The 25,465-nt window shown below is 52.4% G+C and overlaps 1 protein-coding gene across 5 annotated transcripts in view; it reads right to left on the bottom strand.

Moving 5' to 3' along the window:
- AUTS2 (activator of transcription and developmental regulator AUTS2) overlaps positions 1 to 25,465 on the bottom strand; it is a 1,157,636-nt gene that overhangs the window by 69,117 nt on the left and 1,063,054 nt on the right. For all 5 annotated transcript variants that reach the window (XM_075564998.1, XM_075565001.1, XM_075565000.1 and 2 more), the window contains exon 6: positions 16,627 to 16,675. In XM_075564998.1, the coding sequence (XP_075421113.1) occupies positions 16,627 to 16,675 (49 nt within the window). The remainder of the gene's footprint in view (positions 1 to 16,626; positions 16,676 to 25,465) is intronic.

Raw genomic sequence — 25,465 nt, 5'->3', positions numbered from 1 at the left:
TAGAAACTGGGCGCCACCTCTCTCAGTTACCCCCACGTCCCTTCCCTTAATGGGGACTTTCTACTTCTGTGGGCATGGACTCCCAGGCACCTGGGGTCCCACAGCCAGCAGAAAAGGCTACCAACGAGTAAGTGCAAGCAAGGAGAGCCAACAGTCAACATGCTCACCCCGATTGCTGACCGGCCTGCTGGCGGTTCAAGTCCACCCTGACACATTCACCTTCTGAAGGTATGGCGATCTACCTCCCACCCGCAAACCAGCCAATCACGAAATCTGGTGGGACCCAGGCCCATTCTGACACACGTGGGGTGGTCAGGAAGAGGACTCCACTCGATGACCAAGGATTAGCTTTTATTTCCCACGGGGAGTTTAAGTCAGAAAATAAACACAAGTCCAAATGAAAATCACCCAAGTTAGGTTTGTCACGTACTATGTGGCCCTGCCACTGCAGCAGAGGGCACGGCTGAGTCCCCAGCCCCAACCCAGGCCCAAGGGTCTCTGTGCGAGGTCACCTTCGGACCGCTGTCCATTCTCGGTAAGTCAGAGTTGGCGTCCAAAAGAACTTAACTCTCCTACAGGACTCGCAAGGGATCTGGAAACAATCGAATTCAAGGAGCTCCTCGCTTTCCATCCAATTGCAGTTCTTCCTTGTGCCAACATCTTGGGGATCACCAAGACACTCAGTCGTCTTGCTCTCCCTCCCCCTGAAAACCAGATGTCCTCCAACAGACAGGAGAAAGACAGCGGGTAAAGCCAACAACTGACAGCGCTTTGCGATAGAGAGGGTGACGCTGTTAAGCGCACCACCTTCCGGCAAGCGCAAAGGTAGGAGGTGAGATTGCTTCTGTCAAAGAGGCCTAGATTAACTTCTGAAGCAGAGCGCAGAAGGATTGGCGTAGGAGCCCGACTGACAGCTGAAGACAGATGGCAGGGTGATGACATTCTCTGGATCACAGTGAACGGTCTATTCCAGCCTCGATTCGATTCCCACTGGTACAAGGCAGAGTCTCCGAGAGAACGAGTTGGCCTGGTAGTAGATTGTCCCAGGGGGGCTCGCTCTTGGGCAAGAGGCTTTCTCTGCATCCAACCCCTGGGCCTCCACCTTATCTAGCCAGTAGCAATCCTGCCCTAAGAAATGGTGGCAAGGATGGTGATGGTGGGGGGGGGAGGGGAGGTGTCAATAGATTTGCTTAAGAAGTCAAGTTGAATGGAAGCCACGTCCACACAGGGGCTGAGATAGACAGTGAGGTGTACTACAAAAATTCCCTAAGCTCACAAAACCCCTTTTTGAACACCACCTGTGTTAGTCAGGTTACTTAGAGAAACAAATCCACAGAAACTCATATATGAGAGGTTTATATAAAGGGTAAGTGTACATCAAGAAAACATCCCAACTCAGTACTGCCCAGACCCACAAGTCCAACATTAGCCCATATGTCCAACACCAATTCACAAAGTCCTCCTCCATCTCACAAAACAGACACAATGATGCCGACTGCAGGAGGAAAGCTGAGTCAGTGAATGTGCAAACATCTCAGCGCTGGTAGGGTCTCCACATGGCTGCTCCAGCACCCAAGGCTGCATCAGAGTAGGTCCATGTGGCTTCTCCTTGGGGATGTCTTGCAGGAAGTGAGCCTTGCCAGCTGAAACAGGGAACTGGCTAAGGCAGCTGCACCCTGATGCGACCATCAGAAATCAAGAGACCTGGGAACTAGAAAGGCGATGCTCACCAAGCCATTTATCCCCCTGCCGTTCGATTAACCCCACATGTGTTTATCGGCCAAGTTGGCAAAATAAACTAACAACCTCACCACCCAAGGTGTGGACAAGCCAAGCGGGCCCCTCCTATCCTGGGAGGGTAATGTTCAATAGCTGATGTCCTTTCTTCCCAAAGACCCAACCCCCTTTTCTTTCTCAGGTCCTTGTTAAGAGAGGCAATCTTCTGGAGGTTTATATAGCCCTATTCTTGTTCGCCAGGAGCCCTGGTAGTGTAGTGGTTACACAATGGGCTGCTAACTGCAAGGTCAGCAGTTCAAAACCATCAGTCTGCTCCAAGGGAGAAAGATGGGGCTTTGTACTCCTGTAAAGAGTTGACCCTGGAAAGGCACAGGAGCAGTTCTACCCTGTCCTGCAGGGTTGCTGCAAGTCAGCCTCCACTGGATGGCAGTGCGTTTTGTTGATGTTTTTGGGGGGACTTGTAGCTCACAAAAGCTCAGGACGGTAGCATCGTAAACCCTGAGACACCTGTCCTTTAAAAGGCCAGCGTTCACAATTCCATTTATTAAAGGAAAATGCATGCCGTCTGCCAAGCGCCAGGCTCGTGAGAAGAGCTAGAACACTCTAAAGCAGTGGTTCACAACCTTCCTCACGCCGCGACCCTTTCAGACAGTTCATGTTGTGGTGACCCCTCAACCATAACATTATTTTGGTGGCTACTTCATCACTGTCATTTTGCTACTGTGATGAATCAGGCCACCCCTGTGAAAGGGCTGTTCGACCCCTAAAGGGGTCGTGATCCACAGGTTGAGAACCGCTTCTCTAAAGCATCCACTGGTCTTCCGAATGGAAAGGGACTGTGGAAGCCAACCACGCTTCTCATGTTCTGGAGAAGAAAACCAAGTCCAACAACCGGTTTGCCACAGAGGTTACAAGTCACCCAGCTCGAACCTGAAACTGATCTTGTTTCCAAAAGCTGTGCTTGTGACTGTCACACAACCCTACCACCTTCTTCTACGGGGGCCAGGCTTCAAACATGACAGCAATGGGACGTACCAGGAAGAAGAAACGAGAGAAAAGGAAGTCCCCATTGACTGTCTTCTCAGGCTGTGCAAGAGCTTAATTGGACGAACTTGACGATCGCATCCATGTTTCACACGGGAATCCCAAAGGGCTGGGTGTGAGTCTGACGGTGTGAGCACGGCTGGTGATTCACGTTCCGCGACTCTAGGTGGGTGACATAGTCTGAAGTCCAATGGCAGCAGGTCCATTCCTGGTTGCCCGACCCTCCAGGGCTCAGCTGAAAGCGAGTCCTCCCCAGGGAAGTCTTGAGGCTAGGTGTATTTTTAAATTAATAATTGGCTTCTTTACCATGACAACACTTAGAAAGTCTCCTTGTCTGGACCCTAACATTTCACTGAAACTCTTTATTCTTCTGGTTGTTATGCGTAGTATGAATTGTTCACTACTGTTAGCTCAGAACCGTCGGGCACATAGTAGGTGCTCAGTAATATCCATTGAAGCAAAGAGTCCATTTCAATACAGTTCTCACCCTTATGGCAAAACGGCCGACTGCCCTGGGCTCCTTGTAGAAATGAGACTGGTGTGCGCCCACCCAGAGGCGCCGTCAGCGCAAGCCCTGAAAGCTCACAGCCCTGAGAAGGCTGTGACGTGAAACACAAGGGTCACCGGGAGTCAGAATCCAATCGCCTTCCCACCGAACTGCAAGGACAGCACCAGCACCGCACACCCAGAGAGCACCTCCAGTTGTGGGCATAGCAGCCCAAAGGATCATCCCCTGAGACGCAACACAGGGCAGCTCGTACTTGGAAGGTCGGAAGCTGGGACCACACTGGAGGGATGATGTGGTTGGGGCATCTGGTGACGGGAGCTTTCCTACGGAAAAGCCTTTCCCAGCAATAAACAGATGAGAAGATGAGCTCATCAGGGCTAAAATTAGGATTCCGTGGTACTCTGTGGAGATGTGAAAGGTGATGGCTAAGAGGGGGAGATGTTTTCCAAGTGGCTTTCAGAGGCATCGAAATAGAGCTGCCTCCCACGTCGGTCTGTTAGCAGGCACACTTGAGATGTTACCCTCTTCAAAAGAACTCTCGGAGAAGCAGTGATGTGCTCTCAGCTTCTCCTTCATAAGACAAGGTTTACGAGGGTCAGAGGGGCAGCCCCGAGCGTCCACACAACACCCCTCCCACTGACGGCCTGCTCCCCAGCACGTATGTGGGCTGCCTGCTGACGTCACCGGTTGCTAGAGGAAACAACGCTGAAAACCTTGTCACTTCTAAGGAAATCTGTCAGGCCAAAGGAAAGTTCAGAGTTCAGTCACTTACAAGAGCAAGACGACGGAAGCCACATGGGCACGTGGGCTCATACAGGAGGTGAGCACATCAGCCATGTCCACAGTTGCATCCGCTATAATGCTCAGTTCAAGGAGGAAAACTCACTCACTGCCCTCCAGTCCATCCCTACTCATGCTGACCCTATGGGACACGGTATAACTGCCTCCGGGGGGTTCCTGAGACTGCCACTCTTTAAGGGAATCTGTCTTGTGCGGTGTGGCTGGTGGTTTCGAACTGCTGAACTTGTGGGTCTCAACCCAAAGTGTCACAGCTATGCCACCAGGGCGCCTAAATGCAAGCGAGCCCGATGTAGAGATGAACACTTTGCTTCAGTTTCCTAACCTGAGAGGCGAGGACAATGCTGGTGAAGCTCCTGTGCTGCTACCAATCCCAGAGCTCTGCAGCACACCAGCTGATCTCATGTATGCAGAAAACACTCCGCCGGCCAAGCACGGGCTGCTGTTGGTTAACTGCTGCCAAGTCATTTCTGGCTCATAATGACCCAATGGGACCCAGCAGTCTAGGCTGCAATCTTGAAGGGAGTAAATGGCTGGGCCTTTTGGATGCTCAGCTGATGTTTGGTTAGCAACCGTTGGGCCACCAGGGCCCCTTCAGCTCAGCATCCCTAACTAGATGCTGCGGGCCTGGTTGTAAGGGGAGCACCAGTTTTTCCTTCTGTAGCACGGGCGCAGGCCGCCACCTCTCAGAGGAATGATGAGATTGGAATAACATGTTGTCTACAAAGTGCTCGCTACTCTGCGAGAGGTGACGGACTGGGCCCAGGCTACAGAGGAAAAACTGGTGCTCACAGTTATGTCAGTGGCCTCCAAGTCCATATGGCGCATTATAAGTCAAAACCAAGTTGGCGGGACTTCCCAAATGCAAACCCGCGTCCTCTGTACCTGCAACCAGGCTTACACCGCTAGGCAGGACATCTCTCGGCTCCTCCAGGGCGACTGGGCTATCTCAGATTGACCTTGCAAGGCACTAGGCACCTTGCCTGGTCCCACACATTGATTCTTTGCAGGCCCTGGACGTCACTTCCGAGGTCCCGGGCAGCCTGCTCCCGAGTCCCTGAAGGTCTGCTAACAGCAGTCAATTGCACTGAGGTCATTCATTCCTTCATGATTTTATGGGATCCCATTTCCTAGGTGCACTATGCAAATAGCTGGGAATGGGGCAGGTGGCTGTAATCCCTGCCACCCCCCTTCCCAGGCCCCCTGCCCCCGACACGTATTCTCCCAAATGGCCATGAGAACCGGACCCCTGTGCAGGAGAGTGAATGGCTGGGTTGGTGCATATGTTCCTTCCAAGGCCCAGCCTAAGGACTCTCCTTCCCGGTGGGAGGAGTTTCGCTTCCCTGGTCGCAGTGTGCAAGCCATGGCCACGTGACTTGTGTCAACCAATGAGATGGTGGGTCAGCCCACCCAGTGCATATAAGCAGAAGCTTTAAGCAGGGGGAGCCTGGTGGCACAGTGGGTTAAGTGTTGCGCCACCAACAGTGTGTTTAGCAGTTGGAAACCACCAGTCCCTCCCCAGGAGAAAGGCGAGACCGCTTCTCCTGTAAAGTGTTCCAGCCTCAGAAACCCACAAGGACTGGTCTACTCTGTCCTATAGGGTCACTGTGAGTCAGAATGGACCGCGATGGCAATGAGTTGGTGTGTGTCCTTTAAGCGGCCCCATTTCTAATAACCAGGATAATGGGCTGCGTCTTGGGTTTGAGCCCCAGCAAGAGAACAGCAACCAACACCACCGACGGTGTGACCAACACCTGCCACTGCAGCCCTCGGAGCCATGCGGTTTCTGCAGTGTGCATGCAGATTAACAGGACTACAGCCTGATAGGAAGTGCTGGTAGCACAGTGGTTACACATTGGGCTGCTGACTGCAAGGTTTGCAGTTCGATACCACCAGCCGCTCCAAAGGGAAAATATGAGGCTTTTAAAATTTTTATTTAAAAATTTAGAAACAAGACTGATCTCTCTTTTTTGAGGCTGTAAAGATTTGCAGTCTCAGAACCCCACAGGTGCAGTTCTACTCTGTCCTATGAGCCGGAATCCTCTCAGTAGCACTGAGGGTTTGTTATTTTTTGCACGGGGTGGGGAGCTCTTTTTTACTGGCTGTGGGGAGACTCCTTGTAGGATGGGCTTCCTTGTGCACCTGGACGTCTATCTTGGCAGGAAGGCCCTTTTTGAAGAAATCCTCCCTGCTGAGCTTTCTGGACACGCTGTGCACAGACAGCTAACCTGACCCACGCTCTCATCATGAGTTAGTCTCGGAACCCCCAGGGGCAGTTCTTCCCTGTCCTCTAGGGTCAAAAAGAGTCCAAGAGTAATCAAGCGCAGTAAGGGTGGTTTTTCTGGAATTGTTCAGGGACCAGATGGGCAGGCTTTACCACCCATGAAAGCTGCTGGTGGGGCCAAACTGTCAACCTTAGGGTTAGCAGCCCAGAGCTTCACTACCATGCCCCAGAGACTCCTTGGCACACACCCTGAATGCAAGCCCAGCATCTTCTCCTGAGAGCAAACAGAGCGTTGACCCCTCTTGAAAGGGACAGAAACAAAAACAGTTAAGATACTGCCACTGTTCCTTGGGGCGACATAAAAGGCACTGATGGAATTATGGAAACTGCTGCCCTACCTGGGGCTTGGGACCTGGAAACGCAGCACCTGGAAACGCAGCGTGATAACTGGAGTGGGGATGCAAACATACTCTCCACTGGCCCTTCCGGGCATTGCCTAGTATGGCGGCTCCACGGGGTTCTTCAGTTCCCAACGCAGCTTCGCCAGGCTGAGCGTGGCCGGGCAGAAGTTCTCTCCCTCTCTGAGTAATTGAGACCCATTTTCCTAGTTTCACTACATTCCAGGCAAGAGTGTTATTTAACTTGGGCACGGGGAAAGACGGGAATTCTTATGTAAACAGGCAAGACAATGGCGTTTTATCTTATCGTCAGAACTTAAGTCGCTGCTTGCCTCCTGTGTGTGTGCCTTACTGCCAAAATAAAATAAATTGAATCAGCTCACACATGATAACATGCTCTTTCCTAACTCATACTAATTGCTTGGCTAATTGATGTTTGTTGAACTTTCTCCATTTCATTGAGTGATTAGGTACAAAGCTAACAGTTGACATCTGTAGGCGCTTAACTGGCGTCTGTAATTACTGTTAATGTTAAATAATTGTTAGTTAATTGGAGTGGTAACTGACTGAATGGAATCCAGATTGTGCAGCAAAAAAGGAAAACTGACTTAAATAAACATACATTTTCAGAGAAAATGGGAATTTGTCCCCCCACCCCCACCCCTGGCAGTTGTCAAGAGAGGAGACAGAATCCAGAGGTCGGGTTCCTACACACAGGAGACTCCCAGGCTGGGGGGTTCAGCCCTGAACTTCTAGAAAGTGACGCGTCCCAGGAAACCCTTTGCCAGGGACTAGTCTCAGTCAAGTCTCTTGAGAATTAGTGAGATGTTTTATCTCTGCGGAGTGTGAACTACTTGACCACCTCAGGCCATACCACCTGACCACTGAGTACATGCAGACTGAAGAGCGGCAGGTAGACACAGAAGTTTGTTGCCTCAGATGGTGAAGTCTGTAGAACATTCTTCTACCCAACCAAGTAAAGGGCTTTTGAAGAGGGCTTCAGAGCAACCAAAGTGGCTTTTCAACAGCTGTCTCAACCAGAGGAGGAGCTGCTACAATGTTAAAGATGGAGCTGTTACAGTGTAACCTCTGCACAGTCCACCACACAGGCCGAAAGGGAGCTTCAAGTGTTACTTCCCTGGCATTTACACAATGTGTGAGTATCCTAAATAACCTTGATGGATACAAGTTTACCAGAGGGTGTGCGCAGGGGATATCCAAAGACCCCACTTCATATAAGGGATTTGAGCATCCTTGGATTTTTGGAAGGGGTCATGAAACCAATGCATGTTAGTTCCCCACCCTTAGCAAGGGAGAACTATACAAGGGGGATTCAAGAGATCCGTGGGAGAAATCTTGTTATATTCTTATTCCATGGACTTTTGGAAGCCCCTACGCTGCCAGAGATCCACCTCAAAGACATCGGGCCCTACAATGAGCAAGCAAACAAAACGCACTGCTGCCGAGTTAATTTTCACCCAGTGACCCAAGAGGACATGGTAGAACTGCCCCTTTGGGGTTCCAAGACTAACTCTTTACACGGCTTGAAAGGTAGAAAGTCTCATCTTTCTCCTGTGGAGCAGCTGGTGGGTTCGAACCACTGAACTAGTGGTTAAACAGACCAAGTGATAACCCACAATGCCAGTGGGACACCTCTCCTACAGTGATAAAAACTCAAAACCCAAACTCTCCACCATTAAGTCACTTCTGACTCACAGCACCCCTGCAGGACAGACTACAATAGCCTGCCGTGCGGGGTCTCATAGACTGTAACTCATCTTGGGAGTAGAAAGCATCCTCTTTCTCTGGTGGTTTCGAACTGCTGACCTTGCAGTAAGCAGCCCAATGCATAACCCCACTCTGGCACCTCTCTCTCTCACCGACATCGCGTCGATGATGACTCATAGTGACCCGGTAAGACGGAGCAGAACTGCCCCTCGGGGTTTCTGAGCCTGTCAGTAACTTTATGAGAGTCAAGAGCCCCGTTTTCCATCTGGAAAGTGGCCGGTGGGTTCACACAGCTGACCTTGCAGTTAGCAGTCCAACAGGTAACCAAACCACCCCACACCAGGGTTCTTTCCACTTATGCATGGTGGCCCCCCAAAACCGCATTAACTGCCCCCATAGGGTTTCCAAGGCTGTAAATATTCCTAGAAGCAAACTGTCCCATTTATCTCATTGGGGACCAGTGGGTGGGTTCCCACCGAGCACCCATAAGGGTGATAAAAATCCCTGAGTGCTTTGACCACCACACCACCAAGGCTCCCGGATGCTGTTTCCAAGGCAAATGTTAGGAACGTCTACATTGGGAGCTCTAGCCTCCAAAGTGTTTCTGATGCCCCGAGATCCAATGGGATGCATGCCGGGAGCATTTTCCCTCTCTGGTCCTCACCACACTGGCGAAGGCCATCTTGTGGGAAACATCACTCACCGTGTGGGGTCTTTTCAACCCTTCTCCTTGGGCTCAGGAGAAGGGTAGAAGGCATCTGTCTCCAAGAATTCTCAGGGAATCATTTTCTATACAACAGATTCTGTATGTGTGAGCCAGCTTCTATAGGAAGGTCCATTTCCATAACAAAAGAAGCTGATTGCATGCTATTTGTGGTTCAGGAACACAGGCAGCGTGGAACTGCGCATTGTCTCAATCAAGTACCAATTACACCGACGAGCATTTAACTCTCTACACATCAGCCATCTATCTAGCTTCAGAGCTGAAGAAACCCAGGCCGATGTCTGAAACAGCACCAAGAGCTCTTTCTTATCTAGGATGTTTAAGGATGCTAAAAATCCAAAATCCGAAGCCAAACCACAACAGAATCCACCTTATTTCCAAAGACTCGGCTTGACCCCTCTCACCCTTGTGGCACATCAGGAATAGGACTGAGCTAATGATTTTGTTAGGAGCCCGGGGTTGGGGGTGGGGTACTCGCTGGGCTGCTAACTGCAAGGTAGCAGTTTGAAGCCACCAGCGCACCATACCCTGCTCCACCAGAGAATGAGACTTTCTCCTCTGGGGAAGAGTCAGTCTCCAGGGCAGCATAAAAGAACCAGAGGAAAGCTGTCTGTTTCATCATCTAGCCTGTCCTGCAGGGTCTCTGAGTCAGCATTGACTTGAGTTTGGGTTTGCTATGGGTCTTGTTGCGACTCAACCCAAAGACACTATGGGGGTCTATAATAAGAGCACCACCTCTTTGTAAGAGACTTGAAACTCTAAACCTTTTCTTTAGAAAATAAAAAAATAGAAAGCTTCTCCACTCCCACCCGCCTTTAGTGAAGGGCATTATTCTACTACTGTCAGTGAAGGCAATATCACGGCCTTTGTTTTAAGGAAGGAAGGGACTTCTCGCTAAAACAACTGTTGGTCTTTATTGTTTTTGTCACCAAACCAAGCAATTATCTATCTAAAAAACTAACGATGAAACATACAGCTAAAAAATTTTAAAAATACAACTTTCCTCTGGTTCTTTTACGCTTCCTCTCCCCTACTATCATGACCCCAATTCTACCTTACAAATCTGGCTAGACCAGAGTATGCCCATGGGTACAGAGAAGAGCTGGGAATACGGGACCAATGTTGAGAGTAGCCATTGAGGAGGGTAATGGGAAGGGGGGATGGGGGGAAAGGATCACAATGACCCACCTACAACCCCCTCCCAGGGGATGGACAACAGACAAGGGGGTAACGGGAGACACAGGACAGTGCAAGACATGGAAAAATAATAATTAATTCATAAATGATCAAGGGTTCATGAGGGAGGGGAAAAATGAGGAGCCACACCAAGGGCTCAAGTGGGAAGAGAACGCTTTGAGAATGATGAAGGCAACAAATGTACAAATGTGCTTGACACAACAGATGGATATAAGGATTTTGATAAGAGCTAATGAATATCCCTGCTTTTAGGTGGTGCCCAGCCGCTGTTTCTCACTCGTCTCCTTGTAGTGCGTTTCTCATGGTCTCCTTGGGTCTGAAGCAAGTTCACTATTTCTTTTTTTAGCCATGGCTTCCTTCTGTGCTGCTGATGAAAGCAGACTGTCAAAAAACTCCACTGAGCCTACTAACCCTAGTGGCTAAGTGGCCGGCTATGCACTGAGCTGTTAACCAACGCCAGCGGTTCGAACCCAAGGGCTGCTCTGCAGAAGAACAATGAGGCTCTCTGTTCCCATAGGGATTTAAAGTCCTGGGAACCCACGGGGAAGTTCTGTCCTGCCCTATGGGGCTGTTAGGCGCCAGGGTGGACTGGATGGCAGTGAATTTGTTTTGTTCACCTCCTAACCAGCAGCTGTCCACTGATGTGCCTCCCTAGACGTCCTCCACACAATCCCCACCCCAGGAAAAGCCCAAGGAGGGCTTCCAAGAGGAAAGGAAACATCAAGGTGGCCTGAACATTGCCTGGGGTGGGAGCATGAGTGTCCACCTAATTTCCCATCGGTGACCCGGGGAGCCCCTACCATCCATGTGGCAGTAGACACCCCTCGCACCCACCCAGACTCACAGCAGGAGGGAGCAGATGCAGGGTGTCTTCCCCCCATCAGGATTCTTAGAGCTCCCAGCCAGATGAGACTTCCGAGGTACTCCGATTCTCCAGGCACACCTTCTGCTATTGCAGACACCTGCTGGTATTGTGGGCGACGCACTGAACTGCTAACCCCAAGCTAAGCAGTTCAAAACCACCAGGTGCTCTGAAGGCGAGAAGCGCTTTCTAATCCCACATAAAGTACTACCGTGTCAGAAACTCCCAGAGGTAGCTCTACCCTGTCCTATAGGGTTGCTATTTGGCATCAACTCAATGGCAGCAGGTTTGGTTGGTGGAGGGGGGGGTGGGGGGGGTGGGGGGGGTGTGGAGGATAGTAAACTCCACATGGATACAAAGGGAAGGTGAACAGAATGAGCTAGAAAGGCAGAGGGTGAGAGAATCTTCCTGGCCACCATCAGGCTTTGGAAGCTGTCCTGGTTGCAGGATAAACAGAGAGACATAAAACCCCAACCTCGCTGAGCCCCTTCTGGCTCATCGTGACCCTTACAGGACAGGGGAGAACTGCCCCCTGTAGGTTTCTGAGGCGGGAACTATTTATGGGAGTAGAAAGCCTCATCTTTCCCCCCTCAGAGTGGCTGGTGGTTTAGAACTGCTGACCTGGCAGTTGGTCAGCGACCCAGCGAGTAACTCACTCCACCACCAGGGCTCCTCAAGACGAGCTGGAAAACAGATCGCTGAGGCAAGAAGAGCAGCCGGTCAGGCCTGGTGAGCCCACTCCTGGAACAGCAGCCGATGGGAAGCCTGCTGGATGTCAGCATCTCAGGGCTCACACCACATCACGATGGAGAGCTTCCAAAGACACCAGAGCAGCTCTGCACCGGGGAAACCTGGGAGCTTTGCAGGACATGAACTACCGTGGCAGGCTGACCGCGCACAGCCAAGGGGAGCTCTGGTGGCACAGTGGTTACACACTGGCCTGCCATCTGCAAGGTCAGCAGTTTGAAACCACCAGTGGCTTCGTGGGACAAACATGAGGCTTTCTATTCCCCTAAAGAGTTACAGTTTTGGACACCGACAGGGGCTGTTCTACCCTGTCCTATGGGGTTACTATGAGTCAGGAGTTCCTGAATGACAGTGAGTTTTTGTTCTGTTTTGTTCTGGGGGGTGGTCTATATATCAAAGCGTCAGAAACATCACACTGGCAGGCCCTAACACCAGTGAGCTAGGATACCAAGTCCTGGCTGTTCTGGAGTTTCTGGGACGCTCCTTTGCAAGAAATAGGTGTTAGAATTGTGGGCACAGATCCCGCTCTTCCTAAGGACTTCCAGCGAGAGGGCAGCAGTAATCAGGGCGTCAGTATCTTTCTCTCTGTTGGGTCTCACCGGGAAAATTAATTTTTGTCTTTGGCAGATGGCTGAGTCACCAAGACAGAAGGCTTCATAAAACTCACATATGAACATCCTGCGAACACGGGAATGCATAAAGATTAAATAAGGCAGCCACGACCTTGATTCGGGTGAAACCTGCCTTCGTGTTTACAACCCAAGCCCGGGCCACGTGACTGCTCGGCTTCCCAGTTTTCAAATGGGCAGGCGGGCTGGGCACCCAGGCACATGCACGCAGGGTCACACGAGTTAGAGAGGAGGGACGTGAAAGCCATCAGAGGACAGAGTGGATGGAGGCCCACACGGACACAGAGTATTCTGAGCTGACAGTGAAACCCGGAGGACTAAACAACAAGCAGAAGACCCAGGATCACTCCAGGGGCAGCGTTGGCATGGACTTGGACTTGCTCGTGTTTCAATACTGCTTTCTCTTCCCCCCTTGCCACCAGGTTTGGTCAAGTAGATCGAAAAACTAAACTCAGTGCCACTGGGTCAATGCTAACTCACAGCAACCCATTCCTGTGGGTTTCCGAGTCTAACTTGACAGGAGCAGAAAGCCCAGTCTGTCTCCCAAGGAGTGCCTGGTGGTTTCGAACTGCCAACCACGCGATCAGCGCTCAACATGTAAGCCGCTACATCACTGGGGACTTCTTGGTCAAGTAGAGGGTCATCAACAAAAGAAGCCTCTTGGAGAAGGTCTGACACAGTGGCTGCACCAATGGGCTCAAACGACAACCATGAGGCGGGTGCGGGGGGCCTGGCAGTGTTTCTTTCTGTCTGTTGTCTACAGGGTCACTGGGCGCCAGCTCCATGCCACCCAACTTCAACAACCAGCGTTCCTGACATGGGGTCCCAGGACAAGGAGGTGCTGGTAAGATTCGAACTTCTGACCCGGCCAGTAACACAAGCAAGCCTAACAAACAACTGCGTGGGTCTTGAACCATGTGCCTCTTCTGCCCACCCTGCTTTTCACCTGGAAATTCTGCCTGGCCTTCACCACACTCAGTGGTGAGATGAAGGCTACCCCCACCCGCCTGCCCCCAAAGCATAGTGGCATTTTATGGACCGCAGGCTCCGTGGCATCCTCCACTCAAACTCATCACCATCGCGTCAATTCTAGCACACAGCGACCCTATAGGGCAGGAGAGAAATACTGCCCCTATGGGTTTCCAAGATGGGGACTCTTTGTGGTCTTTCTCCTACAGAGCGGCTGGTGATTTTAAACTGTTGACCTCACGGTTAGCAGCCCCATTTGGCTGCATAGCTCACAATAGGCCACCAAGGCTCCACACTGTGTGAAAGTCTGGGCATGGTCCAACCTTTGGGAAGCAGAAGTGACATGTGGCCATCAGCATCTGGAGCTGGCAGGGTAGAGAGGCCAGTGCCCACTCTCCCCAGACACCTCCCTCGCCCCAAGCCACTCATTAGCCTGGCCTATAAGCCCTGGCTTTGAAGATTTTGCCAGTCCTGGTGGTTACCTGGTGTCAATGTGTCTTTCCTGACAAGGCTTTGTATTGCTCTGGGCTGAGAAGGCTAGACAAAAGCTAGAGAGAGAGCTGGCTTTGGGGCAGGCTGGCCTGCTGTGCCCAAGAACTTGAACTTGATGTGGATGGGAGCTGACAGTTCCTTGCAGGCCCTGTCAGCCCTCTGTCCAGCTCACATGGTTGGCTGCTCCTAGATGTGAAAACCAGACCCCCAAACCCACCCACCGGCAGGGCAGAGAACCAGTCTCTCCCAGCACCTGCTCAAGCCCCCTAGTAGACGTTATACACATAGGAGGACGCCTCTCTTTTTCAAGTTGTTTTCATGACATTTAGCACTTTGAATACTAATCCCCTTAACAAAACTGTCCCCAGAAGCCTTCCTACCCCCTCCTTAATCTCCTTGTCTCTGGGGAGGAAGCAGGAGGGCAGGCAGGGCAGGCTCCCTGGCAACACCTGGATTGGCAGGGATTGCTGCTCTTGTCATTCACTCCAGGTCCCGACAAGCATTAGCATAAGGCATTAAGGGGAGGAGGAAAGAAAAGACCATTCTGATGGAAATAAGGGGCACAGAAATAATCTGCCATCGACTAAGATGCCTATTTGTGCATGGTTTCCCAAGCAAGGCTTAGAGGGGAAAAGCCGATGTTGATTTTTTAGGGTATACAAAGAAACCTAATCCTTTCAAGACAACTAGCCCCCTCCCCCTCCCTTCCCCATGATCACCACCTGAAAAGCAGCTAACAAGAAAGGAGGTCTTGTGTGTGTGAGTATGTGTGTGTGTGTGTCCGTGCGTGCACGCGCGACGATTCACTACCAAATAGATGCCACAAACCAGCCTCTATGAGTAAACAAAAATAAGCGTGTGAGAAAGGTTTGATTGCCCAAGGGGCAGGAGGAGGGCCCAGGTTGAAAGGACAGTCTCTTTCCGGGTGGGGCTGCAGAGGACCTCCTAGATGGATGCAGGCACTCCTGGGCCACACACTCCCCACCCTGGCAAGATGAAGCACTTTGGAGGGCTTTCCACAGCAGATTAGCAAATGAAAGGAAATCTGGGTGGGGGTGGGAGAGGGGGCTTGTTAGTGACCCAGATCAACTCCAAGTCTCCCCATCCCACCACCTCCTCTTCCTCAGTGGGCTGCTGGCTCTCTCTCTCCATCCCCTGCCCTCTGGCGTGGCCAACACCCATGATGCAGCTTTACCTAGGGGTGCACTCTCTTTTATGGGGCTTTTGAGCATCCTGGATACCAAATCTACACAAACATCCCCCATCAAAGGCGAGGCTGGAACTCTGAACCTGGAATGCAGGCCATCACACCATAAAACAGATTGCAATGCGACGCAGTCCTTCATTCAGCTGTGTGTCCCTGCGTCCACCTCCAGGGGAAATGCACCGCTGCAGCCAAGTGCATGCAGATGGCTCACATTCTACAAATAACCAGCGAAAGGCATTTTGCTAACCAGTTCACCAAAAAAAAAAACCCCAAACACCCCACAAGGCACACAGGAGAACCAAGCTAGCTGGCCTCAGCAGAGGACGCTGGAGTGGGTTTCCCTTCCCATTTCACACGATCTAGGCCCTCTCCCTTGTGGTCCCACCGAATCTCTTCAGCGCGCCGACAAACCAGCTTGCAGGAAAGTTCAAAGAAATGACACACAGAAAACTGGACAGCCCTGCGGGTGAGTGGACTGACTCATGCTGACACGGTGCAGGGTGTCCAAGGCTGTAAATCTTGCCTGAGCAAGACAGCCTCATCTCTCACCCTTTTAACAGCTGGAGGGCTGGAACCGCTGACCATTTGGTTAGCGGACCAAGGCCTTACACACGGATACACATTTTATTTGGCAATTACTGCGCCGCCTCCCACTACCCCTCAAGTCGGGCTGCACAGGCTCAGGCGGGAAACAAGCACCTCGTCGTTCATTCAGTTTTACCTTTCCAAGGACCACCTCCTTTGCAAAAATAGTGGTGAAAGCCGGTCCTGCAATTGATCACTGTAAACAATACTGCTACAGACACTGCACAGAAGCCGATTGGCAGTGATTTAAGGCCAGCTTCCCCGGACTGTCCAACTCTATCATTAGCCTCGCCTATGCTCGGTGGCCGTTGGGAGAACATTAATGGGAGACGACATATTTGCGTGTTGCCTTCTCTCCCGCTCGATTCTAACTTCACACCAGAGCACACAGCAGAGGAAGGCTGGGTTCGGACCGCCAGTGCCTGCGCCCAAAGCAGCCCCTGGTCTAGGACAGGGCTGGTAAGTAACTGTGAGCTAAGGTCTGCTGAAAACCGCTATTCTCCATCACAGCTTGCTTCATCATCCAATTAATTGCGGTACGGATTCAATGTATTCTTTTTAAACCGGAACCAAACCGAAACAATAAAACACAAGCTGGGTTTTGAACGCCGTCTCCCAAAGCCCACAGAGCCCATCTCCAAGCAAAGGGCACAAAATCGAAATTGTAGCTCCCGGGAAGAAAGGCATGGTGTGTTCTATCCTTGCTTCCTTCTCTCGGCAACAATGAAACACAAGTCATCGCCCACAGCCATCACTCAGTGGACCGGGGAGTCTTACCTTTGTTTGCAACGGTGTTGAAGAGTTTCTCAGAGTTGGCATCCGATGCCTGAAAAACAAGAACGAAGTTGGGGGGACAGTGTTATTATCTTTGCTAATACTGCTATCGTCATGTTAAGGCAATTGAATTGACTACATTTTCTGAATCTCAAACAGGGAAAGCAGGATTTCCCCCAATCGTCCACAAGGTGGCGCTAGTCGACTGTGTGAGCGGGACCTGCAGTGCAGCTATCTACTGGAGGTCGGTTGTGGTGTGTGTGTGGTGGGGGTAGGGGGGATGTGCTTTCAAAAAATGTGTCCTTCTATTAGACATATTATCTGTGCAAAACATTTTTATGCGATGATACACAAAGCAATTCAGCTCATTCACATAATGATTCTGCAATTTCGTTGCCAGAACGTTATTTTGGAGTGGGTATTTTTCCCCCGTGATATTTGCAGACAGGTTTATTTTTCTATTTCCTTTCACACCAGAAACGGCTCTTATTTGCCTCGATGCTTTTCCTCCCGTTAAAAAAGGAAAAAAAAAACCCGCAAAAACAACAAAGAACTGTGAAGTCCCACACATAGAAATTAATTCTTTTTTTAATTTTTAGAAATTAATTTTTAAGGATGTATGTGGTAACCCTAAGACAAGGGTGGGTCTGGGGCGGGTGGCCACCTTGGTGTCAGGCGAACACAGGAAGGAAGATCAGTCTCCAAGCCTGACCTCTAGATATTCCTAAAACGTGATTTCATTTGGCCAGTTCTAAAGCTTAGGACTGATCATTTATTACGGTGGCTTGGATAAAGTGAAAAATGCCTGGTCGTACCTCCGGACTAAAGGCAAATTAAATTACCCATTAATGTTCGGGAAAATAAACATTCAGAAGCACTAGCTATTTCACCAACATGAAAAAGATTACACGTTAATCGCCACCCATCGTGGCATCTGAACCTCTACCTGCATTTCAAGAACAGCTACCCTTGAGCCGTCTTTGTACACACTCACTCCCTCCCTCGTAAGCAGTCACTTACAGCTCACACTTTGTACACAGAGGTGCAACGCCCAGTATGTTGGGCCCGAGCGGAAAAATATACACAGAAAATAGTATAGCTCTTAGGGACAAAGAAGATACTCCGTTCTGTCTATCTATGCCACCGTGACAGAGATCAAACATTCCAGTGTCAATCTGGGGATGGGGATGTTACAGTTGTCAATGAAATGATAGGGAAAGAAAATATTTTCATATTTGACTCCCAATCTTTCCACTGTCAGATGGTTCTGAAGACGAACGGATCGAGGAAAGAACACATGGGAAAAGCAAGTATGGAGCTACGAGCTTTCAAGCATCGGCAGAGGAAAAATCGCATCTCGATAGATTTCCTCCCAGTTTGGCAGGAATAACCACTTCAAAAAAATAGAAACAAAACAAAACTGTGGTCCTTGATATCTTAAGCATATAAAAAAATAAAACTCAGCATTGTAGTCGATTTCCATAAAAACACCCTGCCAAAGGAGAAGTTACACACAAAACCTATCAGGAATCAATGAGTCCAAACATCCAGGAAAGTACAGTCAAGGCGGCAGGTGTGACAATGAAAGGCCAGGTGAGATTTCCAGGAAGATGCTTCTCCCAGTCAAACACTTGAGGGATGTGCTTTCTCTGTTTTCAATGAAAACGGGTCTCCTGATTCTAATAGGAATGGCCACCAACAACCATACCACCACCACCACCAGAAAAAAAACAAACCAACACACACCGAAAGAACCCCAAGCCAAGCTGATTTTTTTTTTAAGTCTCTTCTTGTTTCACCGAACTGAAAGAACCCTTGAAAAACCTGGGGCCTTTGGATGACTCGTCAAAAGGAGCCAAGTGGCCCAAAGAAATCTTCAGGCCAAAGCGCTGCCTGCCCTCCAACGGTACCAAGCCAAGAAATGGCTCCTGGTGAAGTTTCCACTTGCACTTGTGTGTGAACGTGTGTGTCCCAGGGCACAAGCTACAGCTGAGCAGGCTGTTCCTGGCTGTCTCTCCGATCCTTCCTTGGGGCTGCCACCTTGGTCAACTCCACTGGGCCCCAGGCCACATTCACAGATCGGCAGTTAAGTCATCCTGGGTCTGAACAAATTTGAGGACGAGCAAGCCCGTGATGGAGGGAAATAATTCGGTGCCGTCGTTTCCAGAGGCTTGGGCAAGATCGCCTGCCCCAGAGAGCTTTTCCGGTCCTTGCATTTACAGAAAGCGGTCACAAAGCCTGAAAGGACGTCTGGTGCAACTGGGGGAAGGAGACAACCCCCGAAAAAAGTCCACAGAAGGGAAAAAAAACCAGTAACAAAGCCAAAGGACGTGTCTGCAGTGGACCTCCTGCGATCGTAAAGCGAGCTCCCCAAAGTGAAAAATAAAACGCGGCAGCTGAGGATACGGTCTTCCTGCGAATGACAAGAACCGGCGTCTTTCCCGCGGTCTGAGAACTTCGCTCCCGTCTTGGAAGCAAATGGCTCGGCTCCTATTCTTTTTTCCTTGGTTTTTCGGAGGAGTGAAAATCGCCTCCGTGAACTGGACCGTTTTCCTGGCTGATTTTCTTCTCTCCCCTTTTCTCTTCTTGTAAACACACACCGGAGTTGGCCGGCTATTCCCTCGGTTCGTTAACACGCGGGGACGCGTCCGCGCAACGTCCTTGGGAGGCAGCGGCCCGGCGTGTCCTCACCGTGCGTCTCCGCGCTCCGCGCCGGAGCCCGAAGCGGCCGAATCTCAAAATGCGAGAAAACAAAGGTCTTTTGCTGGAACGCGCCCGGGTCTGTGTTGGCCTCTTCCCCCCTCTGCACCCCCTTTAAAATGCTACCAGGAGGCGGAGGTGGGTGGGCGTCTATTGAAAAGTTAAATAAGTCGAGCCGGTGGTTTGCAGGCGGCGAGCGGGGACGGAGGACTGACGGGTCCGGAGAAGCCCGCGTGCGGTGCGGACGCGCTCAGCGGCCGGCTCCCGGCCCCGGATCCCCGCTCGCACGCAGCCCCGGGGCCGGCCCTCCGCCCCCACCCGGCCAGGCACTTTGGAACGCGGGCCCGGAACCTCCTGGAAACTTGGCCGCGAGTTCTTCCCGCCACCGCCGCGCCCAGATCGCCGCCAGCTGCCCCGGGCCAGCCCCTGGGTGCCGCGCGGGCCCCGCGTCCAGGCCCCGGTCCGGCGGGGGCCGCGCGTGGAAAGTACAAAGGCGGCGACAGGGCGGCGGCGGCAGGCAGGGGGAGGGGGCGGCCGGGGCCCCGCGCGCCGCTGCAACAAAAGACCCCGGGCGGCCGGGCCCGGCGCCGCGCCCCGGTGCTGCGTTACCTGCTCGCCGAGAACGCAGCCGTGCTGTCAGCCCCAAGTTCATGGTTCGGGTCCGGGGCAGGGGTGCTGCCTCGCGAGAAAACGCCCAAGTCCGGGCGGCTCCGGCCCGCCTCTCCGCTGGGCTGCCCCGCAAGTCGGGCCGCGGCTCCGCGCGAGCCGAATCCGGAGAGGAGCCGACCTCCGGGCGCCGCCAGCCGCGCCGCGCGCATCCAGCGCGGCCGAGCCGCCGCCGCGGCGCGCGGAGCTAAGAGCGAGGAGGAGGCGGCGGCGGCGGCGGCGACAGGACAAAGGAGACCATGTGCGGAGGGCGGGAGGAGGGCGCGCGAGGAGGAGGGCGCGCGGCGGCGGCGGTGGCTCCCCGGCGGCAGCCCCGGGCTCTCCGCCCGCCCGCCGGCCGGACCGGGCCGCCTCCCCCGCAGCGCCGCGGGCCGCCCGCTCCCGCTCCCGCCGCCGCCGCCGGGGCGCTGGGGGCCGCTGCGCGGGCGTCGCGCTCGGGGCCGGTGGCCGGGGCAAGCGGCCGGGCGGCTGGGCTCCGGGCCGCGCTGCGCTCCGCGCCCTGCCTGTCCGCGGCTCCCGGCTCAAGTGAACTCCATGGGCGGGCGGCCGCCGCAGGGACGCGCTTCCAGCTGCCCGGCGCCGCGGGATCCCTAGCTGCCCGGCAAGGGCCGGCGGCGCGGGCCTCGCTCGGACTGGGCTCCCGACCGCGCCGGGCGCGCCTCCTCCGCCGCCGCTGGAGCTCTCGGCGCGGGACTCCGGCGCGCCGGGCCCCGCCGCCCGCGCCCCGCCCCCGCCCCGCCCTGGCCCCGCCCCGCGCCCCGCCTCCCGCCGGCGCCGGCCCAGCGGGGCGCCCTCCTTGGGCGCGACACCGCCAGCTGTCGCTCCCCGCGCGCCCCGGGGCCCCAGGTCCCTCTGGAGGCTTGCTTGGCGGGCAGGCACGCGCGGCGAGAGGTGCACGGCTCCGCGCTCAGGCCCGATCTGGGAACAGTCTCTCTGGCTGCGTGGGAGGGCTCCAGGAGATAGCGGTGTGGAGCAAAGGCCTGGCGCCCAGTAGGTGCTCAGCAAACCAGAATTCTTAGGTTGTTGGAGGCAGAAAATGGGGTGGGATCAGAGTCCAGGTGTTGAACCACATGGGCTTCATCTAATCTCCATCGCCCACCCAGTCAGAGACCGACTGCAGCTTAGGGGGTCTTCGGGATAATTAAGTGCATAAACTGGCCATTCTCAAGTACCCTCCTGCCTCCCGCTATTTCTTCACTCACTGGCAAGGGCACACCCCACACAGAAGTGTGTGGCCCCCAGAGGCAGAGAAGGGATAAAGGCGTAGCAGAAGCCTCATTAAGTGGGCTGCAATTACATCCTGTTTATCACCACTCTGTCCCCTCGAGTCCAGTGCAGGGTCCCAGCCAACGATCACAAATAATGGAAGTTTCCAGGGAGCAGCCTAACTCACAGAGTTTGTGCAGCCTAGCCAGGCGGCCCCTCTGCAGAACCCGGCCTCCTTAATGTCCTCTCTACAAACGGTTGTCCATTTTGGCTCATGGGACCCCAGGTGGGTCTCAGAACTGTACTCCAGTAGGTTTTTAAAGGCAGCTTCTTATTGTGTAACCAGCTGGCCAGGTTTGGGTCTAAGGTGGCTCAGGGTGGAGTTCAACTTCCAAGCACAGGAAAAAGGTACTACAATGATCCAGAGAGGGAGGCCAAGAGGTACAAGAGAGAGCCCTGATGGCTTTTAGAGGTATGCGTTGGGCTGCTGCCTGCAAGGTCAGAAGTTCAAAACCACCAGCCAGGCTCCAAGAGAGAAAGAAAGATGGACTTTCTAGTGGAGTAAAGAGTTACCATCTGGGAAACTCACAGGGTGCAGTTAGTTCTACCCTGTCTTACAGGGTCTCTCTGAGTTGGCATCGACTCCATGGCAGTCAGTTTGGTTTTGGGTTTTGGACCATGATGAGAAGCATTCGACTTCTAGCCAAAAGTTTGGAGGTTTGGACCCACCCAGAGAAACCCTGAAAGTAAGGCCTGGTGACCTGCTGCCTTTCACATCCTAGGGGCAGTTGTTCTCTGCACCCATGGGTGGTGTGTCGCTCCTGAATCCAAATCCACTGAACAACAACAATCAGCACGGTGTCCTGCAGGGTGGATGGAGAGGGGGCGCAGGGCTTGGACGAGTCTGTCCCTCAACACACAGATGATCCCAGAGACAGCGATGTCCCCTCCTTGCCTCTTTGGAGTTAGTATGAATCAGTGCTCGAACCCCCTAGCTGCTCTGAGGGAGAAAGATGAGGTTGTCTGCTCCCCTGAAGATGTACAACCTTGGAAACCCACCGGGGCCATTCTACCCTGTCCTACAGGCTCACGCTGAATTGGATTGGCTCCGTGGTAGTGAGGTTTTGTTGGTTGTTATGGATTTCATTGCATTTTTCAAAATCCTCTCATGGCAAAAACAAAACAAAAAAGGGGTGCTAACTAGAGGTGTACATCATATTCCACCCTCCCCCTTTAACCTATACTTAAAAATGACTTTATAGGAGCCCTGGAGATGTAGTAACTACTGCTAACCACCAGGGCAATAGTTCGAAATTCCAGCCGCTCTGCGGGAGAAAGGGGAGGCTTCCCACTCCTATTAAGAATGAGAGTGTCCAAAAAACCCACAGGGGCAGTCCCACCCTGCCCTGTAGGGTTGCTATGAGTCGCTATCGATTCGATGCCAAAGTGTGAGGTTTTTAAAACATTTTTACTTTACATGAAATGTGGACATAGGATGTCTCCTCTCTCCAGCCCTGCCTCCCCACTGGTGGCACTGTGGGGTGCAGAATTGTTCTCCAGTTGGAACCAGGTTCCTCTTTCTCTAGCCCCTGCCCCCAGTCAAGGCGCCTTTGAAGGTGGGGGTTTGTAGCATGGTTTTCCAATTGCTTGCAGATGTCACCGAAGCCCAGCTGAGGCCCTCAAGCTAAGCAGGAGGGGGTGCAGAGGGGGGTGTTCATTTCAAAGCTGCTGCTACTTACGATACCAAGATGGCTCAAAGGCAAACATTAAAATTTCAAGGAAACACATTAAAATGTGTTGCTTTCAGAGCCATCGGAATGGGGACACTTCTCTTGTGGCTCTAAGAAAATCAATGTGACTGGGAAGCAGGAGCCCCAGTTCTAGTTGCAGGCAGGACCCTCCAGGGTGATGTGAGAGGTCCAGAGTAGATGTCATGACCGCCACCCCAAACACCCACTTAGCCCGGGCAGCCGTCTGTCTGACACTTGCCCTGCCTTGAAGGGGTTTGTTGTCTGATTGTCGGATCGGGCCTTGAGACAGCGAGGATGTGCTTGTATCTTGATTGTCTATACCCAGGATGAAGCCGGGAACATAACAGTCATGCCTCTGGATCCTATAAGGCAGTGGTCCTCAACCTTCCTAACGCCGTCACCCTTTCATACAATTCCTCATGTTGTGGTGACCCTCCCCCCAACCATAACATTATTTTCGCTGTTCCTTCGTAACTGTCATTTTGCTACTGTTACGAATTGGGCGACTGCTGTGAAAGGATCATTCGACCCCCAAAGGGGTCGCGACCCACAGGTTGAGAACTGATGCTATAAGGACTTGGTGCCTTTGCTTGCCTGTGTCCACCTTTAATCTCTTAGCTGCCCTCTGGCTCCCTCCACCTGTGGATTGCAGGCCACCACAACCTACTTGACTTCATTTCTTCATTGACAGCCTCAAGGGGAACAGTTCAAAACCACTAGCTGCTCTGAGGGAGAAAGATGAGGCTTTCTACTCCCATAAACAGTTCCAGTTTTGTGGATTAATGAACTAAATGTTAATAAATAGATAAATTCAGTAAAGGGAGACAACACTAAATGCAATGTAATCAATTAATATGACCCTTTTAGCCATAATTCCTTATGGGATGTATTGTAATTCTGTACGCCAAGCCTATGGCTAGGATCCTATATTGGTGAGAGTTCTGAGCTAGACTCTCATTTTGGAGGGAATTCCAGGCAGGATTGTGGTGGGGTTCAGTCCCGACCTTAGTGGAAGGCCGTAACCTTTGCTTCCTTGGGGTACACTTACCAACTCACAGGGACTCAGCAGGACAGGGTAGAGCTGCCCCTGTGGGTTTCCGAGGCTGCCCTTCTCTAAGGGGACAGTAGAAAGCCTCTTCTTTCTCCTAAGAAGCACCTGGTGGTTTCTAACTGCTGGACATTGTGGTCAGCAGCCCAAGACATAACCACGACACTACCAGGGTCTGCTGAAAGACAAAAGCCATACCGCCATCAAAGGGGTGGCTTGTGTCTGTGTCTCAGACAGACAGAGGAAGCTCAGAACCATCAAAGGAGCACATTCCAGATCCCTCTCTGAAGGACAGAGGCCAGCCGAGACCAGAGCCACCAGAGAGATGGTGTGGACACTAAGAGACTCTGGGCCACCTTCTCCCCATCTGACTTGAGACTGTGGGACTGTGAGGGGGAGTGACAGATGGCCTAAATTGCCGGCCCACAGAGGAAGAAGCAAGGGACCACGTGTCCGAGAGGCTGAGGATTCGAGTATCTCGTCTGGCAGCTGAGGAGAGACGTGGCTGAGGACCAATGACTGTGTCCTTACTGTTTTCTGATCCGGACTGGTGGAAACCTGTTCACGTCCCTCAGACCAGCCCGTATGTGTGAGCCTTGCCTATGAGTTCTGTGAGCACGGCAACAAATGATCCACGGCAACAAATGATCTAACCTAGTGCCCAACACAGCAGAGAAGTGGAGCCGGGGAGGAGCAGTGGGTGTCAGAATCAGAATAGATGGAGAAGGATGGAGGGTGGAGGTAGATGTAACTTCTGCCTCATGGCACTAGGGAAGCCAGGGAGGTCAGTAATGGCCACCCCCTGGATGCCACTGACTGCACTAGAGTGCCATTTAGTTCAAGAAACAGTGTCTACTTTGAGCCCCGTGCCCTAAGGAAGAATCCCCTACATGCAGTTGAAATGACAAGCCCCGATGGGAACTCCAAGGGACAGAAAGGCTGGGTTAACTAGGGGTGGCGAAAGCACGCAGTGATATGTGAAGGATGCGGCCAATGGCAACGCAGGATGCGTGTAACCGTGGTCTCCCCAACAGAGTTAGGCAGCGCTGTTTTGAAAGGCAAGCTAACTTTTAAAACGGACTCTTCCTCAAATTTCAGACTCGACCTGGAGATTAAGTACATGAACACCTAACAGAGGCACCTGTAAATCAATAGGAAGAGGCAAGATTTCAAAGCTTAAAATGTGAGACCTGATTCCATTTGAATCCCCGAAACACCAGCCTCCATTTGAATCCCCGAAACATCCAACCTATTTGGATGACACATGCCTCGCGAATCTTGGGCTTCTGTGGAGCCCTCGGTCCAGAGAAACCTCACTGCTGTCACAGTGTTCCTGCTGCCAAGTGTTATCGACCGCACGGCCCTGAGACCAGAAGAACTTTGATGGTGCCCAACCACCACCGCCAACCGCTAAGGATCATGTGTGAAGGTCATGGACACAGTGGGAGAACACTGCTCACCAGATTGTGCC

This window comes from Tenrec ecaudatus, chromosome 12 (genome assembly GCF_050624435.1).
Source record: "Tenrec ecaudatus isolate mTenEca1 chromosome 12, mTenEca1.hap1, whole genome shotgun sequence".
Classification (NCBI taxonomy): Eukaryota; Metazoa; Chordata; class Mammalia; order Afrosoricida; family Tenrecidae; genus Tenrec; species Tenrec ecaudatus.
Note: the sequence above shows the minus strand (reverse complement) of the source record. Positions and strands in the feature narration are given on the sequence as shown.